The 23,785-nt window shown below is 35.0% G+C and overlaps 2 protein-coding genes across 3 annotated transcripts in view; one reads left to right on the top strand and one right to left on the bottom strand.

The window, feature by feature from the left end:
- Nucleotides 1–6,821: 6,821 nt before the first annotated feature.
- LOC129802398 (kinesin light chain) overlaps nucleotides 6,822–23,785 on the bottom strand; it is a 41,818-nt gene continuing 24,854 nt past the window's right edge. For both annotated transcript variants that reach the window (XM_055848176.1, XM_055848175.1), the window contains exons 4-5: nucleotides 7,429–7,632; nucleotides 6,822–7,331 (exon numbers count right to left, since the gene is read on the bottom strand). In XM_055848176.1, the coding sequence (XP_055704151.1) occupies nucleotides 7,161–7,331; nucleotides 7,429–7,632 (375 nt within the window). In that variant the 3' untranslated portion in view covers nucleotides 6,822–7,160. The remainder of the gene's footprint in view (nucleotides 7,332–7,428; nucleotides 7,633–23,785) is intronic.
- LOC129802412 (transcription initiation factor TFIID subunit 3-like) lies at nucleotides 17,893–21,538 on the top strand. The gene is made up of 2 exons (XM_055848195.1): nucleotides 17,893–18,228; nucleotides 20,880–21,538. The coding sequence occupies exon 2, from the start codon at nucleotides 20,929–20,931 to the stop codon at nucleotides 21,469–21,471; it is 543 nt and encodes a 180-aa protein (XP_055704170.1). The 5' UTR covers nucleotides 17,893–18,228; nucleotides 20,880–20,928; the 3' UTR covers nucleotides 21,472–21,538.

The raw sequence follows: 23,785 nt of genomic DNA, 5'->3' as shown, positions 1-23,785 counted from the left end.
TAATTTGAAATTTAAAAATTGTTTTTTTGCTGACCATTTTTTTGCTAAACAATTGCCCTTATTACAGACTAATTAAAACAATTGGCCTCCAAAATGATGCAGAGTAAAAATGAGATCCTGTTTTTTCTTTTGCGAATGCTTAAAATAATATTATTGCTCTCAAAGTTTGTGAATTTAATATTAACTAAGTTGATTTTATTGCTGAACTAATTCAGTCTTTTTAAATGATTTAGACAAAAAATCGAAAGAACCAGTTACGGAATTTAAAAAAATCTCCTTTTACAAGTCAGATAATACTTGTTAGATTTAATTGTACTTTACCAAAATTGACCTCTTCTTTATTCTTTAACATTAGTAATTCTTATTTTTTTACTTTTTAGGAACAAATTTATTTTTTTGGAGCTTTACAAGTACTTTGGAGTTCAAAGAATTGTTCTAATCAACGGTGCTGAGCTTTTGAGAAAAACAAGTTCACGAGAAAGAAAGATGGCAATTTAAATAATTGCTAACCATCTTCTTCTTTAGCGGCCTCAACCCAACAAAGACGACAAAATTGCCTACGCAAAGGCAACCATGGAACTTTTTGTTGTTATTTAGGTTCAAATATTTATTGTTACTAAGGTAATTGTAAATTTAAATTTAATTTAGTGAATAAAACGATTATAATGAAAAATTGAATTTTATTTCCTAAGTGTATATAAATATTGGTTCAAAGTAATGCTAAATTTGTGTACACTTTGAGTACAAAATCACTAACATATTGTAAGCCATAAATTCATATTTTTATGTGCATTTTGATAGCAAATTTATTAACAAAACGATGCCAAATGAATCTACAGAATGTTGCTAAAAACGCTTACGATTTGTATACAAATTTACCACACCAAGTGGAAGTCCTTTTGGCGCATCCCAAATGTAAGCGAATTCACTCACAAATTTTTTTGAGTGTAGACATTCTAATATTCATCTCTTAACCTTTGCATTCATTTTCAAATAAAAAAAAAGAAACATGATGTGACCTGAATGGAACGTTTCTCAAAGAATACCTAATATCGTACACTTTCATCTTCAATTTGTAAAAGATTTTAGGCCATTGAAGCGTTAACTGTGCTGAAAGAAGTCACACAAAGTGGTTTCAATAAAAATTGGCACTTTAGAATACAAAGCGGAAATTGTGACTACTTCATTTCATACCAATTTTAGTTCCTTTGTTATCCATTATGTTTATTGACAACAATATAATCATGAAGTGTCACATTTGGAGAAGTGACTTTAAATTAAACCCCCTTAATAAACAGATTTTCCATTGAAAAATGACTCTAAAAGGGACAGATAATCCTAACCGGCTTATGTAGGTGAGATTCTTAACGTGAGCTAACTCGGAGTGCATGCAAATTCGATTTAGAGCTGAAGTTGGGAGACGCCATTCAGTTATCTTGAATCAAATTCGTGAAATTATACAAATTTTGTATTTAAACCAAAATATCAAGGATTTGGATGAACTGACAGAAAAGTGTTATATGGGTGAAATGTAGACCAGAATGTTCTCTATAATTTTGCCGTAGAACTTGAACTCATCGATTACTCAGAAGCCAAGATAAGCGAGGTTTTTTGTGTCTTAACTTGTTTTTTCATCCAGAGTGCCCCAAGTAGTCATTTCTTGAACTTCAACTATATCAAAGAATTGTTGTATTTTGTGGGACTTTCCATTTAAAACCATATTTTAAGTGTCTTTGTGGAGTAGAGGCAGTCAAATTGGCATCTGAGTGATTTCAAAGCGTTAATATGGGAAAAATCAATTTTTTCACACTTAAACGGCAAAATCGGAGTGATAGCGTAGTCTGATCGGAAAATGATGTATGGACGAAATGTAGAGACAAATGTGCTCTACAATTATGTCGAAGTAATCATCAAAATCGGTTCAGCGACAGTCGAGATAATTGAGGTTATGAGATATTGAAATTGGTTTTTTGACTGTGGCGCCCCTGGTGTTGGTCCCACGAAGTTCAAATATTCTAGAAAGTTGTAGCATTTGGTGAGATCTTTCGTTTAAGCCCTCATTCATCAAAATCGGTCACATAGAACCGGAGATATGATTTTTTGAATTTTGTGAACTTTGACCCCTCATATCTCCGGTTCTGTTTTAACCACAGCGCGCATACGCACCATTTTGGAAACGTCCTAGACTGGACTACAACATACTAAAATTTCATTAACTTGCACAATGCCGTTTTTGAGAAAAGTGACTTTGAATTTCGATGAATTTTGACGCTATCACAGCGCCACCTGTGGTGAATTTTTGAACTTCCATCTGAAAGTGCTCATTGAGACGAAACCAAAAAGGTAAAATTTAGGTCGCTATGTTAGTTAGAACCGGAGATAAAGGCCGGTCAATGTTCGAACTTTGACCCCTTATAGCTCGGGTCAGGAGTTATGGATCGACTTAAGGTTTTTTTTGTTTGATAGGTATAATCAACGGCTACAACATACTAAAATTTCAGCCCGATGCACAATGGAATTTTTGAGTTATTTAACTTATAAGATTTAAAAATTTTCTTTTTAATAATAGCGCCCCTAGCGGTGGTTTTATGAACTTGCGATGTTAGAAAGGGAGGTGGCATTTCATGAGAGCTTTCCAAAAAGCCCTCACTTTTTAAATTCTGACAATTAGAACCGGAGTTATGGCCATTTTAAGAAATTTTTTTTGGACCCTTATAGCTCGGGTCTGGGGGGTCGGGGGACCTTAAGTTTGGTATTGATGGAAAGCTCTAAGGCCCAGCTATAACATACTAAAATTTGAGCCCGCTCGATGTCATAGGGGCGGAGCTATTGAGAAAACAAAAAAAGGGGGGTCTTCAAAATGGCGGAAGGAGGGGTGGGGGGTGGGGGGTCAATGCACCAAGTTGCAATTTTCACCCGATATATAACCTTTGCCGAAAACCGCAAGTCGATATCTTTTTTAGTTTAGGAGCTATTAAGCTCCAAAGAGCGGCCGGCCGGCCGGCCGGGAACGTAAAATAGCCACATATATATTCGTGATCAGGAAGTGGCGAAACACATTTTGGCCAAGTTTGAGGTCGATCGGACGACATGAAATTTTGTTAGGATTATAGTAGGTGAGATTGTTAAGAATCTCACCTAATATTAACCACAGTATTGAACAAAAAAAACATATTTTCGAAATTGTTTATTGGAATTTTTGTGGGTTTTTAGTTGTTTTTTTTTTAATTTAAAGATTTTTCGCCGAATCCCCTCAGGGACTTGACAAGTCCGTCATCACGATCGTAGACGGTCTTTTTCCACTTCCTCTTGAAATCCGGTTAGTCTTTAGCTGACTGAGCCTTTTTCCCGAGATTGGTCTTCGAAATAGCCCAACAGGGGAAGGCTTTCAGGCTTCAAGTATTATATTTTCCCACATTCCTTTAGTGAATGTGATATAAGGTAGACGGGGGTATTATCGATCAGTTAAGGAAATGATCAACTTTAACAGACAAAAAACCATATATATTTTCGTATTTTTAAAGTGAAAACTTGTTATAGTCAATTTTGCAGATGACCCCTATAAGATCGACCACTCACATTCTTGATATATTTATTTTAGAGTGGTTCAAAACACAAAAAACTTTTCGAAGTGCATTTGCATGTAATATCGATCAGCTAATGGTAATTACCGATCAGTCGATGCTTGTAATATCGATCAAGGAAAAATGGTTTTACTTTTACACGTACCTACCATCAGGAAATGTGAATATATATGTATTTTATATTTTCCGATAAAATAAAAAAATATATATAATTCAAATACTTAGCTTTAATTTGTAAAGGAAACAATCAAAATAATTTAATACAACACGAAATTGTTTGAAATTTTCAACTTCTGCACAAAATTTGCACACTGTCGAGAAGTTGATCCTTGGTAATTGGGTGACACACATTGGCCCGTGAAAGCACCCAAGCTTCCAGCGATTCCTCATGTTCTCTTTCTTCCGGACTTCCGAGCTGCCTCTCTAATGCCAAGTCCATTCCTGAAATCCTCAAGGGCTTTTGCCATTTCATGATCCCGGCATTGAAGGCGTTTTTTTTTTTTGTGTTTTTGCCTTGTTTTTTGCTGAAAAAAAAGTGATCGTTATTCCATACAACAGAATTTGAGATTATCAATCGCATAAAATCTCTTAATACGCTCAACTAACAGTAGGGTGCAAGCATTACTTATCATTGACAATATTTGGTCATGTTCAACCTATCATACCTTGCGGCCATCGCCGTCTTAGTGTTGGTTACCAACCTCCAGGGTGAAAACGATAGAAAGCCCCTTCACAAGTTGTATATTGTCAGGTTTACACTTTTAGATTTTTATATTGATTCCTGAGTTTGTCCATGAGTGCCTAAGTCAATGATAAGAATAGAGGCCTAGCTATACTAGCTGTTTGGCCATCAGAGTGCAGCAAGATATCACAACATACATAGAAACCAAGACCGTAAATGAAGTACTCTAACGTGTCCGACAAAATAAAACAAAATAAGATAAAATAAACCCAAAAGGAGAAAAACAAGCGAAGGTCAGAAAATCAAATCAGATCAAATCAGTATCGGATCTCCTTACAGCTAATCTTTTTGACCAATTAAAGCAAAATTTTAAGAGTAATTTCTTTCATGTAGTTTCTTTCGATATATCCATATGAATTTATTAGGAAAATCCCTCAATTCCCGGAAAATATGTGATTTTCCCAACCATGTAAAATTCATAACTTGTGGCTTCTTTTACGAACTTCTGGCCACCCGTGGAATAACTTATGGCCACAATTTCAAATTATATAAAACAAACTTAGTAATAAAATAATTTTAATACAAAAAAAAAGAAAAACGTTTTACGCACTTTCATAGGTTTTTTTTTTTATTTTTTGACAAGTTTTTCATAGTTTCTCAAATATTTTTCTCATAATAGTCGGATACTACTAATATTGATGCTCCCCGCAGAGGCTAGTAATCCAGTCAGACTTTCGTGATGGGAAAGCTACATTTGGCTGCATGAAGAATCCACCTTATAATATCCTCCTCTGCCTGCTCTCTTATGCCGAAAATAGACACAGGCTGATCCTGGAGAATACTCAGCTCTAAAAATTTGGCGGTAATGGATCAGCTCAAACTATCATACACTGAGGATTTCTAGTGTCCTCTCTGGAAAGAAGGCCCCCCATACCATCAAAGATCCGCCTCCAAAGTTCCTTTCGGAGAATAACCGTGGCTCTTTCCTCAAATCCCGCCAATATGAGTTTAGACCCGTCAGGACCATTCAAGTTGATTTTTTTCTCATCAGAAAAAATGACCTACACAAGAAAAAATTCAAATTCCAAATGGTTTTCATAATGTCTTGACTCGAAGCAGGGTTCATTTTGGCTCGCACAATATTGGGTGATCGTTTTATCGTTTTCCAAACACTGGCAGTAGTCACATTAAGGCTGAGTTCCTTTTTGATTGAATTACAGCTGCGTGTACTATTCGAAGCAATTCGCAAAATCTTTCTCTCTGTACGGTCAGTAAGACTTCTTTTCCTTCTATGATGATTTTTGGTCTTGTACTCATCAGGATTTTTCAAGAAATTATGTACAACACTTGCACTCCGTCCCAGCTTTCGAGCAATTTCGCGAACTCCAGTATCACATTTTTTTAAAGGCGATAATCTGGCATTTCTCTGATTCCTAGAGAATTGCACCACGCGGCATATTTATTGTATTACTCACCAATGGACACTAAATGAGGATAGGCACGATAGCTCGTTGATAAACCAGTAGTATTACTCGATAATTAAAGGTGTTCTTATGGTTTTGCAAAGGGAACAATATTGCATTTTCTGATTTTTTTTATATGATAGCAAAAAAAGCAGATAAAACAGTCCAACCACCACTGCATTTTTTTTTGTTAAACATTTAAACACAAAAGCGTATCGAAAAATAGCAATTATTGCTTTCTCTTAACTTTTTTTTTAAATGTTCTTATAGTTTTGCAAAGCACTTTAATTTTGTTTGAAAAATCATCAAAATCAAGTAGTGAAAGAAAATATAGTTCTAAGGAAAACAAGTTTTGAAAAATAGTACTAAATATTTTTAATTGAAGATACATAATTTAGTCACTAAAAATTGTGAGATCGTTAGTAAATTTCTTAACGATTTGACGTATATTTGATCGTCAGGCGCATCAGTAAAATAATATCCACAAAATTATTAAAATTCTACAAAAATATAAAAGTAAATCAGTTTAAAGGTTGCATTTAATGATAACACATCAAATATGCCTAATTTCTTGGTTTTTCGAAATTAATTTGTGGGAAAAAATTGAAGATATGTGCGAAGTGGCCACACGTATAGACTGGCCATAAGTAATGCCGCCACCCTACTTACCTATGAAATCTTCACATGTAAGCTTCAATCCTTAATTGGTTTCCAATATCTATACCAATTGTATCGATAAGAAGCTTACAAACTGTTCAATTCACTGACAAAACTGACTGTATTTGACAAATGGCAGCAAAATGAACTTTTGGAAAGGTACTATTGCAATTTTGTGCACACAATTTTAAAAATCACTTTTCTTGTTGTGGACTGACCTTTGAGAGACTAACGAGGCACGTTGTCAAACACATTCAAGCTGATTCTCGAGATTATAGCCTGTAACATTTTGCAGTGAAAGGAACCTGAAATCAACGGAAAGGATGCAAATTCTACAAGATTGACGCTTGGAAGCTTTGAAAGGCTCTTTAAAAAAAACTTTCCAAAAAGGATCTTAAATCTGAACAAAGGGAAGAATAAATCAAACAATTCAAATTTAAATTCAGAGACAATTCGTAACAGTATAATTTTCCATCACTACTGCAAATTACAATATAATATTCATTTTCTTTATTTTTATCATTTTTCAAATATTTCTTCTATGCGCAAATTTTCACTGGTTATAATAAATACAAAAAAATAGGAATTGCAACGTAAAAAAACTGTCATTAAAGGAAAGAAAACACTGTGTAAGAAAACTTACTGTATAAATCTTAAATCTTCGCTGTTATCTTAACTTCTTTACATATTGAATTTATTAAAAAATAGTTTATTTTTAAATAATAATAATAAAAAAGAGAACTCCGTCTCTCTCTCTCAGCCGCATAACTCATGTTAAGGTCGCGACAATCTTTTAGCACTGTCTTCCCTCTCCATTTTCACATTCTCCATCTTAACACTCTCCACAGATTCACTTCCTGACGGACCTTTTGTATGCTTCGACCGCCTCTTATCGTCACTCCCTAGGATTTGTGCCACCTTCACTTGCTTCACAAGATCCAGTGCCTAAATGAAATTTTTTTTTCATGGTCACACATAGGTACAACAGGGGAAAAAAAGCAACATCTCATGTGAATCTCATTAAATGTGAAATGGGTCTCACCTCCTTCTTGCTCCGTAAAGCACAATCCTCCAGCGTCTCTGCCGCCTCATATTTTCCCTGACGACGATACAGAGCCCCGAGATTCTTCAGTGTTGTCGTCACAGTCGGTGAATCCACTTTGGCTGCCTTGTGCCACCCCCCATATTCCCCATAAGGTGTATTTTCGCGGTTTTTCAGTTTGTTCTCCTCTCGCTCCTCAGCCACCTGTAACAGAAACATTTTAAAATCTCAGAGATTTTTTTTCTTTCCAAATTCAAATTTCCTCTTAGTTTCCTGCAAAGGGAATATCGATGTCAGTGACTAAAACCATTTTGATGAAAGAAACATCGGCTTCATAATTCACTTTTAAGCAACACATTTTAGAAAAAAACGAAACTGGGAGAGTTTTAACAAGGTAATTCGTTCTCTTTTGAATATTGTGAAATTTTATCCCAATCATTTTCATTGAAGGAAACAGAAATAAACCATCAAAGTGCCAAGAAAAGACCAAAGTGTTTAGATTACCCAGTGAGTAACGAAAACTTGATTCGCTTAATTTCAAGCGTCCTATGCTTTGCGGAATACTTGATCTCGTAACCTAAATGTTATACCTCAAAAGTACTAGGAATTGAATTTCCGGAAAAGGCCTGAACCGATTGAAATCACTTCAGGCCTGTCAAAAATTCCAAGACCTTTCCAACGATCCCAAACATGATCCTATTCGGTTGAGAAATACGCTCTCTAGAGCCTTTTTAACCTTTGACCATGAAAAAACGTTATTAGGAATTATTTAACGGTATTTTCGTATATGGACTGTTCACTTGGAAAACCTCTAAAACCTCCTGTCTAGCACAGGGTAAAGCCCAAAATAGACACAGGGATCGGCTTAGGGATCAGCTCGAAAAATGAGGATTTGTGTCAATACACATGAATCAGTCCAAAATTTGGAGGATTAGGCTGATCTTCAAAATTCGTGAGATCTAGTGAAATTACGGGAATTGGGTGACATCAGCGCCAGTGTTGGAAATAAAAAGCTTCACTTTGGGTGTTTTTGGGTACTTTTCGAAATGTCAATTGAATGAAAAAAACATGGAGAGTAATGGTACACAATATCGCAAAATCTTAATATTCATTAATATAGGAATAAATGGAAGGTCAAAGTATACCTGTCTGTATGAAAAATGCATGATATTTCACTTAAGAAGTATTTCAGCAAGCAAAGTGTGCAAATTTGATATAAATTTACGCTGAAAATGCTAATCCTTCATCCTAAATCCTCACTGTATGATAGTTTGGGCCGATCCTTTACCGCCAAATTTTTCGAGCTGAGTATTCTCCAGGATCAGCCTGTGTCTATTTTCGGCATAAGGGTGGCTCAGCGTTCAGGCTTTAATTATTTTTAATCGTGTCGAGGCTTTAAAAAAAATTAAGTATGTCTTGCCCAGCCCAGAAACGGGCCACGTCAATGGCAAGCGGACTTGCCGACATAGGCTTTAATCTTTAATGAATACCCAGCTTTGGTAGGCCCAAATTAAGGACTGAATTTTGCCACGGACATCAATGGCAGTCCACTGAAACTGTTAAACGTACTTCTTGATTTCATTTCTGAATATTATACAAACGGTAGGAGATACAAGGATAGCGATATGTTTTTATTTGGTGTTTTACGGCTCTAATTTGATTATTGTTTTCACTACGCTCTTCTGAACTTAAAACGCAACGACGCATATTTATTTATTATTAAAAAAACAATCAGCTAAAAACTTAGCATTGATTTTAAAACAAATAAAATCTCTTTAGAAAATGTTCCATATTCACTGGTAAAAATAAAAGGGTCAAATTGACCCTTTTCCAAAGGATGGATCATATTTGACTCTTTGAAAGGGTCACCAGGTACCCTTCGAAAGGGTCACGGTTTTGACATCTATTTAATTCCAGGATAAACGAATAAAAAAACAATGAAAAAGTGATCTTTGGTGTTCGCTCAGATGAGAGAAATATGATATCAGTAATAAGTTTACAATAAAACATGATTATTCGTGATAAATGTGCATACTAAATTTCAAGAGATACAAAAGTGAACCTTTCAAAGGGTCAAATACGATCCATCCTTTTGAAAAGGGTCAATTTGACCCTTTTATTTTTACCAGTGTTATTAGTGACAACTGAGCAGAATAGTCATCAACGTAATTTTCCTTGTTTTAATGCTCACCGCTACGAGCGCAAAACAGTGTCCTTCACGTAGGTATATTTGGCAAAACATATTTTCTATGAGAACTTTTTAAAAGTAAGATATGAAAGATAGGGGTTACTTCAAATTGTAATTGACGCTTAACTGGTCAGATGGGATGCAATATACAAAAATGAAAAATATCCCACGACGTAAACCTTAAAAATGGAAATGGAAATGTGGGGCATGTTAATGGTCCTAGGGTTGACTTACGGGGGTTCCTCTAAAGTCTCAAGTCTCTATTTCTATTCCTAACCGTTTGACGCAAAAATCTAACGGCATGACGTCAAAAATGAATTTGTAAAGATTCTCAGATAATTCGAAACTTCAGATTTCCAAAATTCTACCAAAATATGTCCATCGTTTAATTACTTCTGGAGAGATAACGGGGTGAGATATCAACAAGAGCTTTTCGGCAATTTAAATTTCCATAGACGGCTAGCAATAAGTGATGTCAGATTCACCCCCAATCCCACTTCTGACATTTTGGAAGACCCCAAAACTTTGTTTCCTCAATTACTCAGCTCGTATATCACGGATCGGTCTCCAATTGCAGTATGTTATAGCTGAGTCTAAGACCTTTCGATTAAAACAAAATGTCAGCTCCCCAGACTCCCTTGACCCGAGCTATAAGGGGTTATAAAAATAATTTCAATAGGGTCATATGTCCTGTTCTAATTGTTAGAATTTGAAAAATCTTCGTGAAATTCTACAATTCTCCTGATGCTCGATTTTTATCCGATTTAATCGAAGATCCGATTAATCGGAAAATCGATTTTCGAAAATTCGATATCGAATATTGCGAAAACTCGATTATGCTTTTTTCTCTGAATTTTAATATGTTATAGCTGAGGTCGAGACCTCTCCTCCTGGGTCGAATTCCTCACTCGATTTTCTTTGACTTGAACTATAGTCAAAAATGTCTTGACCGCACAGAATTTTCAATGTTTACGAAACGATTTCGACTTTTGATAAAATCTTGTGATCTCTCTAACAGTAGGTCCCATCTGTCCCTACTCCATCCCTCTGTACCCCGACCCTTATACCGGCTTCAAACCTGACGTTTAGCCCAGTTCCCGAAAGTCTCAAATTTCAAAATAGCAACCAATTTTATTGATTTTTCAGAATTAACCAGATCATTTGCCCATAATGTCCAATCCTAAGTCATATTTTCCCAACAAATATTGACTGATAAGAAACTAGAGAAGTTAAGCCATATAGCTAAGCCTTAAGTCTGAAGCCCGTATTACTGTAACGAAATTGACCGGATGCTATATCTAACGTTTATAAACCGATTTTAACAATTTTTTTTTGTTGACCTTATGTACTCAAACCATTTAAAATGGAAAATGCCCAATGATAAGCCCAGATAAACTTATGGTAGATGGAATCAGTTTTCCTTTTCTAATATTTTTTTTAAACATTAATTCGAAGAACTTCCTGGGTTCTAATCCAAATTCAACTAAGTTCAATTGGTTTTTCAGGGCATTGTCTTTATTTTCGTAAGATTTTGAAAGAGTATAATAACTTAATTCTATAAAATTGACCAATTTGACTCCTCGTGCGTCGTATTCCTAATTAAATTACTAAGTTTGTTTAGGCCTCAATTTTTAAACGTTGAGGTATTTGATACTCAAACCATGTAATTTTCACAATTTATTGATACATTTTTGTTTTCATCTTAAGCTTGTTTTTGCAATTTCAGAGAACCTTGAATTATTGTCTTATATTGCTTATTCAAGGTTGAAAATCAAACCTTACCAAGGTCTTGTTAAAACTGAATGCGTTTGATTCTACTTTCTGCTCTTTTATTCGCTTTGGTGATATTTTATAAAGATTTTTCCTATCGTAAAATTAGAATGAAAATAAAACAGGAGGATGTGATATATATATTTCCTTTTCATTGCCATAATATGGAGGGGTCAACAGTGTTTAAAGTGTTAAACCTCCCTGTCACGCGTCTTATCTTTGTAAGTTTTTGAAAAGAACATTAAACATTGATACCATTTTCATAAAATATGTACAAAAACAATGTAAGTTGAAACTACGTTTAAAGTTTTGTATAATAAATTGCATTATATACTTGATGGAATGTTGAAACTTGTGTAATATATCATTAGTTAAAAACACTATGTTTTAGAAAATATTGACAAAATGTTTTATATATAAATAGTTAATGATACAAAAAATCAATTGACTTTAATCATAATAATAATAACGAAAATGAATATTCAGTTCTAAAGAAACTTCCAGAAGTGTCGCATTTATTTACGGTGTAACTTCAAAGGAAAATATGTCTCAAAAGAAGAGCAGATTTGTCTTAGAACCTTTTCAATTAAATTATTTTGAATTTCAGAAGAATATTCTTCTAATTCTGAGAATATTGCAAAGCAATTCAAATCCTGAAATCAAAGTATCTCTATTGAGAAAGTGGTTTGCTCCTGGAATAATGGCTATTTATGTCATTACAATTATCAACAACGCATTTTATGAATTTGAGGGTGAATTTATAACGGCTATTACGGAATATTTGCTTGTATTCGTGGGAATTTTCCAAATTTTCTGCAAGGTTGTTGTGATAAATATTTTCCCAGGACAGATTAGAGAGTTGATTGACTGGATTAGTGCATTTCACATTGATCCAGCTTGGATGGATTTCAGAATCTTGCTAAAAGGGCACTTTGAAGTGACTCTAAGAAACTTTAAAATTGTGACAAAGTAATTGAAATATTGTACTTTGACTTTGCAACATGATATCAATCTTTTCTTTAGGTTTGTCATTGTGGGAGGTGTATTCATAGTTCAACTCAGGGCTCTGACTTACTTCTGGAATCACACAATCTTCTTCAGAATTCCTCTTTCACACGGAACCATACAAGATATCTGGCAATATATCGCATTAACCAACAGCATGTTGTTCTACATATCATCAGAGATTATTCTTCTATTCTTTGGTTTCTACTTTGTAACAATTCTCAATGTATTCAACAAATCAATTGAAAAATTGGATAACGAAAACTTCGTCAGATCAAAAAGAAATCATCTAAGACAATATCATCGGAAACATTTGCGGATATTGCAGAAACTCAGAGATTTGGACAGAATCTTCTCACTTATTAAAATTGTCCAAACAGGCTCATGCTTACCAATGATTGTAGGTGCCCTGTATCACATCATACTATATCCCAAGTTCATTGTTACTTATCTAACGTTACTCGCAGTAGTAACACAATTATTTGAAATTTGTCTTCTTGGTGAATTTTTCAATAGCAAAACAACGGAAATCTTCAGAAAACTCTATTTAACAAAATGGTACGAAATGTCTAAAGATGATAAACTTATTTTGCATTTAATGATGCGAATGACAATTTATCCATTTTCCGTAAAAGCTGCTGGAATATACGATATCAATATGAATGCTTTTGTAGATGTTCTCAAATTTTGTTTTTCCTTCTGTGCACTTCTCTTTGCTCTGTCTTAAATAAATATTTCCGATTGTATTTCAATTCCTTTTAGTTATTGATAAATTAGTTGAAATTCTTTACAATCACATTTACTTCTGTGTCTGCTGTTCAAAAATGTATCTCAATAAATAATAAAGAAAGGTGGAAATTTACATAAAATGCTTAAGCGTTCTTGTATAGTAAGGTGGAGTAACTGGATCGTTTTCCGAAAAGTGGTACTTAAACGCTTGTTTTTAAATCCATAGAATTATTCGCTGTTTCATTCAGAAACATAATATTAAAAAAAAAAATTATCAAAAATATTAAAGAAAATTTCTAAAATAATGATAATACCCAAATAAGACAGCATGCACTAATTGGGTCGCCTTGTCGCTAATTCACTTTTAATTAAACCTTTGGATTTAAAATACTTTTTTCACGGAAAAATCAATAAATGTTTTCAATCAACCAGCTGTCATTAGCGAAAATATCACTGCCAGAAAATTTTTAGTGCAGAACCCAGTAGCACAAGATTTGCAATGAGTCGATTACACTCACTTATTTAATGGATAAAAATATTATTTTTGCTTTTTCTCAAACTTAAATATTTATATTATGTTACTGTAGTGACTATATTATGGAAATAAAAATAAAAATATTATTTTAAGTGGATTAGTCATAAACGATCCAGATAGCGAAGCGCCCGGATTAGCATACTTGACTGTAACTGTCCTGCGAAATTCATCAATGAAATTTTCAAAGAAAATCGAGGATTGAAAGGTTTGTGAAAATTAAAACCCAGTATTTAAACTGTTATTGCATAATAAGAGTCAAATCATTGTTGTAAGAATTTAAAGCACTGACGCAATTTCATAAAAAATAAAAATTTATTTAAAAAAAATCGGTGTGCAGGGATTGAGGCAGAGCTAGAGTTTCACTCAGAGACAAAGGGATTTTTTTTTATTATTTTTATATAATATCAATAATCTTACAAGATGGATTACGTGTATTTCTGAATCTGCACTTAGATCGCAAGTAAATTGAGGGTGATTGCCACAGATTGAATTGATTGAAAAGTTCTACCCTCTTCCTAGAATCGCAGCAAGATTTTGGAATTCAAGTAATAATTTAATAGAAACATCGTCAGTTGCTTTACAATCCGAAAACGTTTTGCTAATGCCTAATTTGCTACTGCCTAAGGCAGTATTTATAGGGGGTACTTTTGCTTCGAAACTGTCCGTTCGAAATAGAAATATCTCACTAAACTTTCTGGCAGTGTCATTCTGCCTACTCTCAGGCGCACAAAATATCGCACTGAGCTTTCTCTCAGTGACAATTGCCTACCTACTGGCGCACAAAAATAACTCTGCGAGAGCTCAATCAACTGTTTTTTTTTTGTTATTGATAAATATAAGTGCTATATCTTATATAGGCTATATCTTTTATAGGATATCTTTAAAAATTCCTAGTGTTACAGTGAAATTGTTTAGTGTATTTAATTTTCATTTTAATAGAATGTGTCTCTATTTTTTAATAACAGTTCTACAACACATGAGAAGATCTGTTGAGTAAAATCTCCAAAAGAACGAAATATTGCTATCAAGAGAACACAAGGAGTACTAAAGTAAGATGAAGGTTTTCATAAAGTCTAGCTATCATGAATTATATAAAGGAAAACATTAGCTATCGTAAAGCAACTTAATTAGCAAAACGTTTTCGGATTGTAAAGCAACTGACGATGTTTCTATTAAATTATTGCCAATACCACGTACCTCAAAGCAAGTTTGAAACGATTTGGAATAAAATAGGAAGTCTGCTAGACTTTCTATTTTAGTCGAGACACAAATAGGAGTATTATAACATCTAACTGGGAGATTATGTTCAGACACAAACCTCATGGCCATGTCACATATAAGATTAATATTAAGATTAATACTTTCTGAACTGCGAGAATGGCAAAAAAAGATAGCAATTGTTTTATCTTATTGCCTCTCTCTCGCATTTCCCCTCTGCGTACAAAGTTGGCAGCACTACATAGCTCGAAAACTGACCGAATCACAGTTGGCACGTGTAGGTTTTTTTCTCCAAGTAATCTGTCAAACAAAAATGGAAAAAGTAGCGTGGACTATTGAAATGGAGAAGATGGTGATTGAAGAATTCCGCAACTTACACAGAAGGCGTATACTCCCACTCCAATCACGGCTAGAGCCCACAAATTTACTATATCATCATCCATTGCACTCTGTTTTGCATAACACCAAGACCATAGACAATCGAAAAGTGCACGAAGTGCTAGAATTAATATGTTTCATGGCCATGTCACATATAAGATTAATATTAAGATTAATACTTTCTGAACTGCGAGAATGGCAAAAAAAGATAGCAATTGTTTTATCTTGCTTCTCTCTCACATTTCCCCTCTGCGTACGAAGTTGGCAGCACTACATAGCTCGAAAACTGACCGAATCACAGTTGGCACGCATGGAAAATTGCTCGTGTGCGTGTAATACGATTCAGAAAGCAATTAATACGAACAGTAATATCTTACTCATCGTATTAATCCACTAGAGTGTACTCTTTCTAACACACGTGATATTCCATTTGAAATTGTGCATATATATACCTCTCTCTCCGGCTTTTCTTAATATTAATATTAATCTTATATGTGACACCACGGTCAGACGATTCAGAAAACTATTAATACGAACAGTAATATCTTACTCATCGTATTAATTCACTAGAGTTTACTCTTTCTAACACACGTGATATTCCATTTGAATTTCGAAAACTATATAGCTCTCTTTCCGGCTTTTCTTAATATTAATATTAATCTTATATGTGACACCACGGTCAAGGGGAGATTTTCCAAGATTCGCCGGTGCATAGCACAGTGGGGTGCATTTTTAAAATACCCTCGTTTAAAAGCAGGCTAAAGGGTTCAAAGCGTACAGAGGAGGGATTTGCTCTCTAGAGTGACAGGGTGAAAAGGTGCGCAAGTAGGATACTGCAGATGATTTACCCAAGCTCAAACTTAAAAGTGAAAGCACAAGTACTCGACTTACTTCATTGCGAGTAAGAGTTGCTCGCATGAATTATAGGGGTAAATTTAAATTCATCCAAAGCACGGCATTCATCCACTAAAGAGCACCGTGCAGCATCCCCGAGGCAGGGTATGCCTTAAAGCAAGTTCGCAACAATATGTTCTAAATATATCCGTTCACCCCTAGGTTAGTCAAGATACAACCTTCGTTCATCGTTAATTACAATTATGTTTTTAATTGAAAGTCAAGAAACTCGCCATCATACTTCCCGTAGATATTTAATAAAATGATAAATAAAAGGTCAAACACTCCGAGTGAATTCTGATATAAATCTTTAAGAGCTTAATTTGCTATAAAACCTGATAATCTTATAAACCTGCCGTTACATTCTGATTCGTATTTCGCAAAATTATTAATCCTGGATCATTAACGCAATAAATTTCACAAAAAATGGACTGAAATATAAATAACACACTTCCTTAAAACTGTCATTATTTTAAGGAATTATCGACAGCCTTTTATCACAAAATTGAAAAAAAATCTGTAATATAATCATTACAGCCATACCGATGCACCTTTTCTGAATAATTGATAAAAAGGAGTATAATTCAAAAAAGTAATAATAATTATTTTTCATCTTTTAAGTAGAAGTTGAAAGAAAAACACCTATAAAGAAGAAATATAACTGCAAAGTTCTGAAACTTTATTCTTGCAATGTTCAGGAATACCGAATGCAGTTTTCATACTTTTAAACAAGATTAAGAATTGATGTATCCCAAATGTATAAAAAGGCTGGAGTCAATAAACTAGTTCTCTTTTAGTCCCTAAACCTCGGCCTCGTCACTGGTGCATACACATCAGTATTGTCGACGAGTGATGAAAGTTGAGTTTTGTCATCGAGTGAAAAAGTGAAGGTCAGTGAGTGAAAAGTCCAGTTCTTTTTGGTGCGTCCAAAGGAAAGTCCGGAAAAAGTGGAAAAATGGAGAATTCCGTGGCTGGTGCGAGTAATAGTGGCTTTATTGGCACGATTGATAAGTATGTGCAGGGAAATGATGTGAACGTGTACTGTGAAATGCTGGAAAATTTGTTTGAAATGAACTTTGTCACTGAGGACAAAAGAAAAAAAGTGCTCTTTCTTGGTTTCGTTGGAGAAGAGACATACAAAGTCCTCAAATCCGCAGTACATCCAGATTCATTATCCGCGAAGACATATGCGCAAATCATTGCAGTGTTTAAAGCGAAATTTGCTCCACGACACAGTGTAATAGCTGAAAGATTCAAATTTTATGTGCGGGATCAGAGGCCTAATGAGTGCATTACGGATTACGTCATTGAGTTGCAAATGCTGTCGGAAAAATGTGCGTTTGGAGATTTCCTGCCGTGGGCTCTGAGAGATAGACTTGTGATGGGTCTTAAGGAAAAGGGCATTCAGGAAAAGCTCATGTCTTTGGATGGTAGCTTTGAGGAATCTGTGAAGGTCGCAACATCAGCAGAACTCACGAGAACAAATGTGGATCTCATGAATGCAAAGGTCGATTCGGTGCATGGAAATCAGCTGGGAGGACGCTCAAAAAGGCGCCAAAACTGGAAGAGTGATAAGCAGGGAGTGCGAGAGAGAAATCACGAGAGAAACCAGTCCAGGGGATCACAGAAACAAGGTGAAATGAGACGCAAAAAAGTACAGTGTTATCGGTGCCATCAGTGGGGAGACCACTTTGCAGCAAATTGTCCACAAAAAAGGCATCGGACAAGGGTCAATTACACTGAACAATCCAGTGATACAGATGAGAGTGATTCTTACGGTGTCATAAGTTCGATGTTCATCAATAGTGTGAAAGAGGAAGCTGCTAATGTCATGGTCACCATTCAAAATAAAGTGCCAAAGGAAGCTGATGATGAATCTCATGCTGAGAGAGCATTTGAGAGAGAGCTTCATCGAGAGGATGATCTTGAGAAGCATGCAAATCCTGAAGGTGAATCCGAGATGGATGAGGAAAACCTACTGGAGAGTGAGTCTCTGGAGGGGGAAGTGTTGCAGTGCAATCTCGAGGAGGAAGAGCTCTTGTTGGAGGAATTATCATCAGGCAGCTGCGTAGTAAACAATGTAGTGAGTACAAAATCACGCAGTGAGTTTTTTAAGATTAATAATGCGTCTAAAGCTCAATTTCTTGATGCGACTTCTGGTAATATCACGACTAGATTTGAAATAGATACAGGCGCGTGTGTTTCGTGTATGCATGTAGATTTTTATAGAAGATATTTTAGCCAAAGTGAGCTGAGACAATGCAATCTTCATTTAAGAGTTGTTACGGGAAATAGTCTACAGATAGTGGGATTTATTAGAATCTCATTGACCATTGTGCTGGAGGGAATTCAAAGAGAAGTGAAAAATTTGCCTCTTGTGATTTTTGACAGTCCCAAAACATTTTTACCTCTTTGTGGGCGCAATTGGTTAGACATAATTTTTCCTGATTGGCGTAATTTTTTCACTGAATTACCTAGAAGTGTTTCCGGAGTACATAAACTCGTAAAAGATGACCCTGTATTTAAGAAGTTCACTGAAGTATTTAATCAAAGTGATAAATCTGCAATTCGTGATCATCAAGCGATCATTCTTGTAAAAGATTCTTGTGTTCCGGTTTTTCATAAACCATATTCAGTACCGTTTGGCGTTCGAGACAAGGTTGAGGCTGAAATTAAACGATTGATAGGTGCGGGTGTATTAATACCTGTCGATACCGCGGAATGGGCGAGCCCCGTGGTTATCGTTCCAAAGAAGGACGGGTCCATTAGGATGTGTGTAGATTGTAGTGTGACGGTTAATCGGGTGGTACAAATGGCACATTACCCCTTGCCAACACTGCAGGAAATTGTCAATAAGCTTTTTGGTGCAAAAGTATTTTGCACTTTGGATCTTTCAGGGGCTTATCAGCAACTGGAAGTAATTCCGGAATGTAGAAAGTTCTTGACAATTAATACGCATCTTGGGTTGTTTCAGTTTACACGTCTGGTCTTTGGACTTTCTTCCTCACCTGCCATTTTTCAGAAAACAATGGACGGTATCTTGAGAGATTTGCCTTTGACGGCTGTATATATTGATGATATAATTGTAGGAGGGAACACTGAGCAGGAATGTCGTGAGAATTTGGAGAGAGTCTTAGAGAGGTTGCAGAGATTTAATGTGAAAGTTAACAGTTCTAAATGTTTGCTGTTTGAGAAAGAAGTAGAGTTCTTAGGTCATGTTTTAACGGGTGACGGTATAAGACCAATGAAAAGTAAATTAGTAGAAATTCAGAAAGCTAAAGCACCTCATGACACGACGTCCTTAAAAGCATATGTGGGCTTGCTAAATTATTATGGCAAATTTATAAAGAATTTATCAATGCGTCTCGCACCACTTTACAAGTTATTGAAAGCGGGGGAGCCCTTTCATTGGACAGACGAGTTAGACAAAGTGTTCCAGGAAAGCAAGACTTGGTTGTCGGAGAGCGACTTATTAACACCCTATGATCCAAAGCTGCCACTTGTAATTTCAGTGGACGCTAGTGGAGATGGTGTAGGGGCAGTCTTGAGTCATATTATTGACGGAACTGAGAAGCCTATTATAATGGTGTCGTCTACTCTGTCCCCAAGTGAGAAAAACTATTCAATAGTCGAACGCGAAGCATTGGCTCTAGTTTTTGCAGTAAAAAAATTTCACATTTATATTTATGGTCGTCCTGTCACAGTATATACAGACCATCAGTGCCTTAGAGAGTTGTTTGGTGGAGACAGAAAGAACTCAGCAGTAGCCGCTGCTAGGATTCAGAGATGGGCAGTATTCCTAGGCATGTACAATTTAAAAATTCTCTATAAGAAAGGAGTTGATAATGGGAATGCTGATTTTCTGTCACGTTTTCCATCAAGGGAGGTAACTGGGGTTAGTGATACGCTGCTGAATTTCGTTGATATTCGGGGAGAAATAGCGTTAGATGAAAAGCAAATCCGTGAAGCAACTGCGAAAGACGAAACGTTAATAAAAATTATAGATTTCATTCTTAAAGGACATTCTTCTAAAGTTATGTTGAGTAATGATCCGAAAACTAGTCCGTATTTAAAACATTTAAATTCCCTAACGGTCGAAAATGGCATCATCTATATGGGTCATAGGATTGTGATACCTGCAAGTCTTTGCGAGAAAGTCTTGAGAGTAATCCATGAAGCGCATGATGGCATAGTGAGGATGAAATCTATAGCGCGAGGTTGCGTGTGGTGGCCTAGGATTGAAAGCGATATCGAGAGGATAGCGCAAGCGTGTGAAACGTGTCAAATCCTGGCACCAAGACCACGGAATGTAACACTGACAAAATGGACCAGTACTTCTTATCCTTATGAAAGAGTACATATAGATTTTTTTCATTGGAGTGGTAAAATATTTTTAATTATTGTTGATGATTTTACAAAATTAATAGATGTCAAACTTTTGAGAAAAAATGACGTGTGGACCACAATAGAAGCCCTCCAAGCTAACTTTGCAATATATGGCCTGCCTAAACGAATAATTTCTGACAACGGTAGTCCTTTTCAGTCGAAGGAATTTGAAAAATTTTGTAATCTGAATAGAATTCTTCATGAAACGTCGCCTCCTTATCACCCAATGTCCAACGGTTCAGCTGAAAGAGCAGTACAAACTGTGAAGAAGGCGTTTAAGAAATTCATGATAGATGAATCTAAGAAAAATCTGAGTATTTACAATCAAATCTCGTATTTTTTGTTCAGATACAATAATACGCCATCTTCTGTCACGGGAGTGGAACCAAACACACTGATGCTGAACTTTAAGCCAAGAACAACATGGACTATTCTGAACAAAAAGGGGGAGGAGAAGATTAGGAATGATCCGGAGGAGAAGTCTAAGGAGGAAAGGAAGAGTATTCCCAAGAAGAAGAACAAGGAGCAGAAGCAGCAGCCAAGGAAATCAAAGATTCCTTTGGTAGAGAAGCAAGAAGTATTATACTTCGACGCTTTGAGCCGCATTTGGACAAGAGGAAGGGTTCACAAAAGAATCAGCCCTACAGTCTACATAGTGGACTTTGGAGGCACTCACAAGAAGTGTCACAGAGATCAGCTCAAGCCCTTCATCAGGAAAGTTACCTTCGCTCCAACGTCACATCTTCCACCTCAAATAGACCACCCTAGAACACCTCCACCAGCAACACCGCCGCCGAATACCGATGGAGATGATCCATTCGTTACACCACCACAAGGGAGTGTTACGGAACCACCGAAGAGGAAACGCAGGGGAGCGGTCTTACCTACAACACCGGTCATTCGACGCAGTGAGCGAATAAGAAAAAAATTAATATTATAAAATTCAGATTGCATGCATTTAAAGTCAATATTGTTAAAATTTTGAATTATTTGGGCAAAATCTTAAAGGGGGGAAAATGATGTATCCCAAATGTATAAAAAGGCTGGAGTCAATAAACTAGTTCTCTTTTAGTCCCTAAACCTCGGCCTCGTCACTGGTGCATACACATCAAGAATAAAATAAACATAAAAAATTACTCATATAACTCCAATGCTTAGTACAAGTTATTAAATTTGAAAACTTTTTTTGTGCTTGTTTTAGCATTATGTTTCATTAAGTTGCACAATAAAAATTAAATGAGAAAACTATTGCTCAACTTAAACACTTTTCTTGTTTCTGAGATATATAAATTGAGCAAAAGCTTGATGAATTTATACCCCTAGGCAACAATTTTTTTTTAGTAGTTAAAATAATTCTGAAGCATCACAATCAGAAAGTTAGTAATTGATACAGAGTAAAAGGTAGGCAATGAATAATATTCCAAAGATTAATTTTTCAATACTTTAGGTATGAATAAAAAAAACTATAAAATGGACAAAATATTACACAGAATGAAGAGCATAGTATCAAATTCTGCTATTCAGTGTAATAAAATAGGAATTCCTTTTTTTCCGTCATCTACTCTCATTGAATTCCAGTGATTTCCCATCAAAAGTGTTTTGGTGAAATTTTAAAACCAGGCATATCCACTTCAAATGATTAGTCTCAATTTAGGCCGATGTACTTCATACCACTCAACACTCTTCTTCTAACCACTTGCTTCCACTTAAGCAAAATTAAAGCTGAAAAATTTTATTGCACCAACTCAAAAGAGAGAATGATTGTAATTAATGTCAATTTGAAGTACTCATTTGAGGCTTTCGTTTCTACCTTTTGATACCCTTATAACCTTTAGAAACATACAAAATTGAGTTTTTCATATCTCTTTAGAAATTCGAAATAAACGTGTTTTTCAGGTAGGATTGTAGGCACGGTTTAAGGCCCAATAAAGCTAAAAGATACATAAAAGTCATATTTGGATTGAAATTCTTCAAAGTAACTAAAAAAATGCATATTTATTAAATTATTGAAGTTTGAACTTCCAAACTGGTTTGTCCGAAATTCTACATGATCCGTTCAAATTTACTCAACACTTGCCTAAAGCTCAAGAGCTTTTTGCTCAAATTAAAACTACAAATTCTCTACTTGTGGCCACTTTTGTACCTTACGCATAATTTGGGGCGAATGTCTAATTTTTTTTTTTGGTTTCCTTGGGTACCATTGTATGTAAAAAAAAAAACTAAATACAGTGGGACCTCGATAGAGTCAACTAATTATTTCCAGACCTGTTGACTTTATTGAAGTCTAAAAAAAAATCAAATAAAATGCGAAAATATTATAGAAATTGGTATTATTTTATGTTTGTACTAAATCATTTATAAATTCGAAAACATAGTCAAATATTATTTAATTAATCCATAAATTCTACAACCTTTGGCCAAAAAAAGTCGTATGTATGGGCAAAGTTTGAGATTAAGGAATGATTTTACGGAATGTTTTTATTATTAATAAATATCTTAAGTATAAATTCATCTCCAAATGATAATATTGAGGTCCACCCACGATGATAGGATAAAGAAATGATGCCTTAAAGATTTTTTTCCACTTTTTTTTTAAGAGCTCCGATAGATATTTAATTATTGTAAGTTCTGATGCAAATAACGTTATTAACTAGGATTTATTTTAAACTTTTAGTGAATAAAAAAAGAGATTGATAGTTCTTTTCTTTATGCCATAACTATGGCTCTAAGCTTCACAAAAAGAACAATAAAACAATTTTTTCTCATTTTCTTCTTGTTCTGTAAAATGTGCGTTAAATCGTTAGAGAAATCTACTAGGAGTCTTCAGATGACCCCTTAATAAGTCAACCTTAGGATTATTAATACGACCATCATTTTCTCCCTACCCCTTCTCTTAGAAAAACACGTCATACGATTTTTTTTTCGGATGACAAAAGGGAGGAGTGGTGTGGAAATGAAGGTCGTATTAATAATCTTCAAGTTAACTTATAGAGGTCGTCCGAAGACTCTAATTTAATATCTCAGTACTTGAATCTTAAATGTACAAAAGAAGGAAGTTTTAACCGTTTTATTTTGCTGACAAATTTTAAGTTTCTATTGTTTATTTATTTTTAAACCAATTTTTTTTAAGATTACTAATCCTTTTAATTAAAAATGTAATTTAAAAAAAAATTACAAGTTTTCTTTAGAAAGGTAATTTTTGTGATCATATATCATGAACATTCTTTTTAAAAAAGTAAGTTCTTTTAACTCTT

This window comes from Phlebotomus papatasi, chromosome 2, assembly GCF_024763615.1.
Source record: "Phlebotomus papatasi isolate M1 chromosome 2, Ppap_2.1, whole genome shotgun sequence".
In the NCBI taxonomy this organism is placed as follows: Eukaryota; Metazoa; Arthropoda; class Insecta; order Diptera; family Psychodidae; genus Phlebotomus; species Phlebotomus papatasi.
The sequence above is the reverse complement of the archived record's forward strand: the minus strand, read 5'-3'. Positions and strand labels throughout refer to the sequence as shown.

Excerpts from the sequence above, each read along its gene's own strand:
- LOC129802412 (XM_055848195.1), top strand. The coding sequence starts at position 20,929 with ATGCTGAACTTTAAGCCAAGAACAACATGGACTATTCTGAACAAAAAG.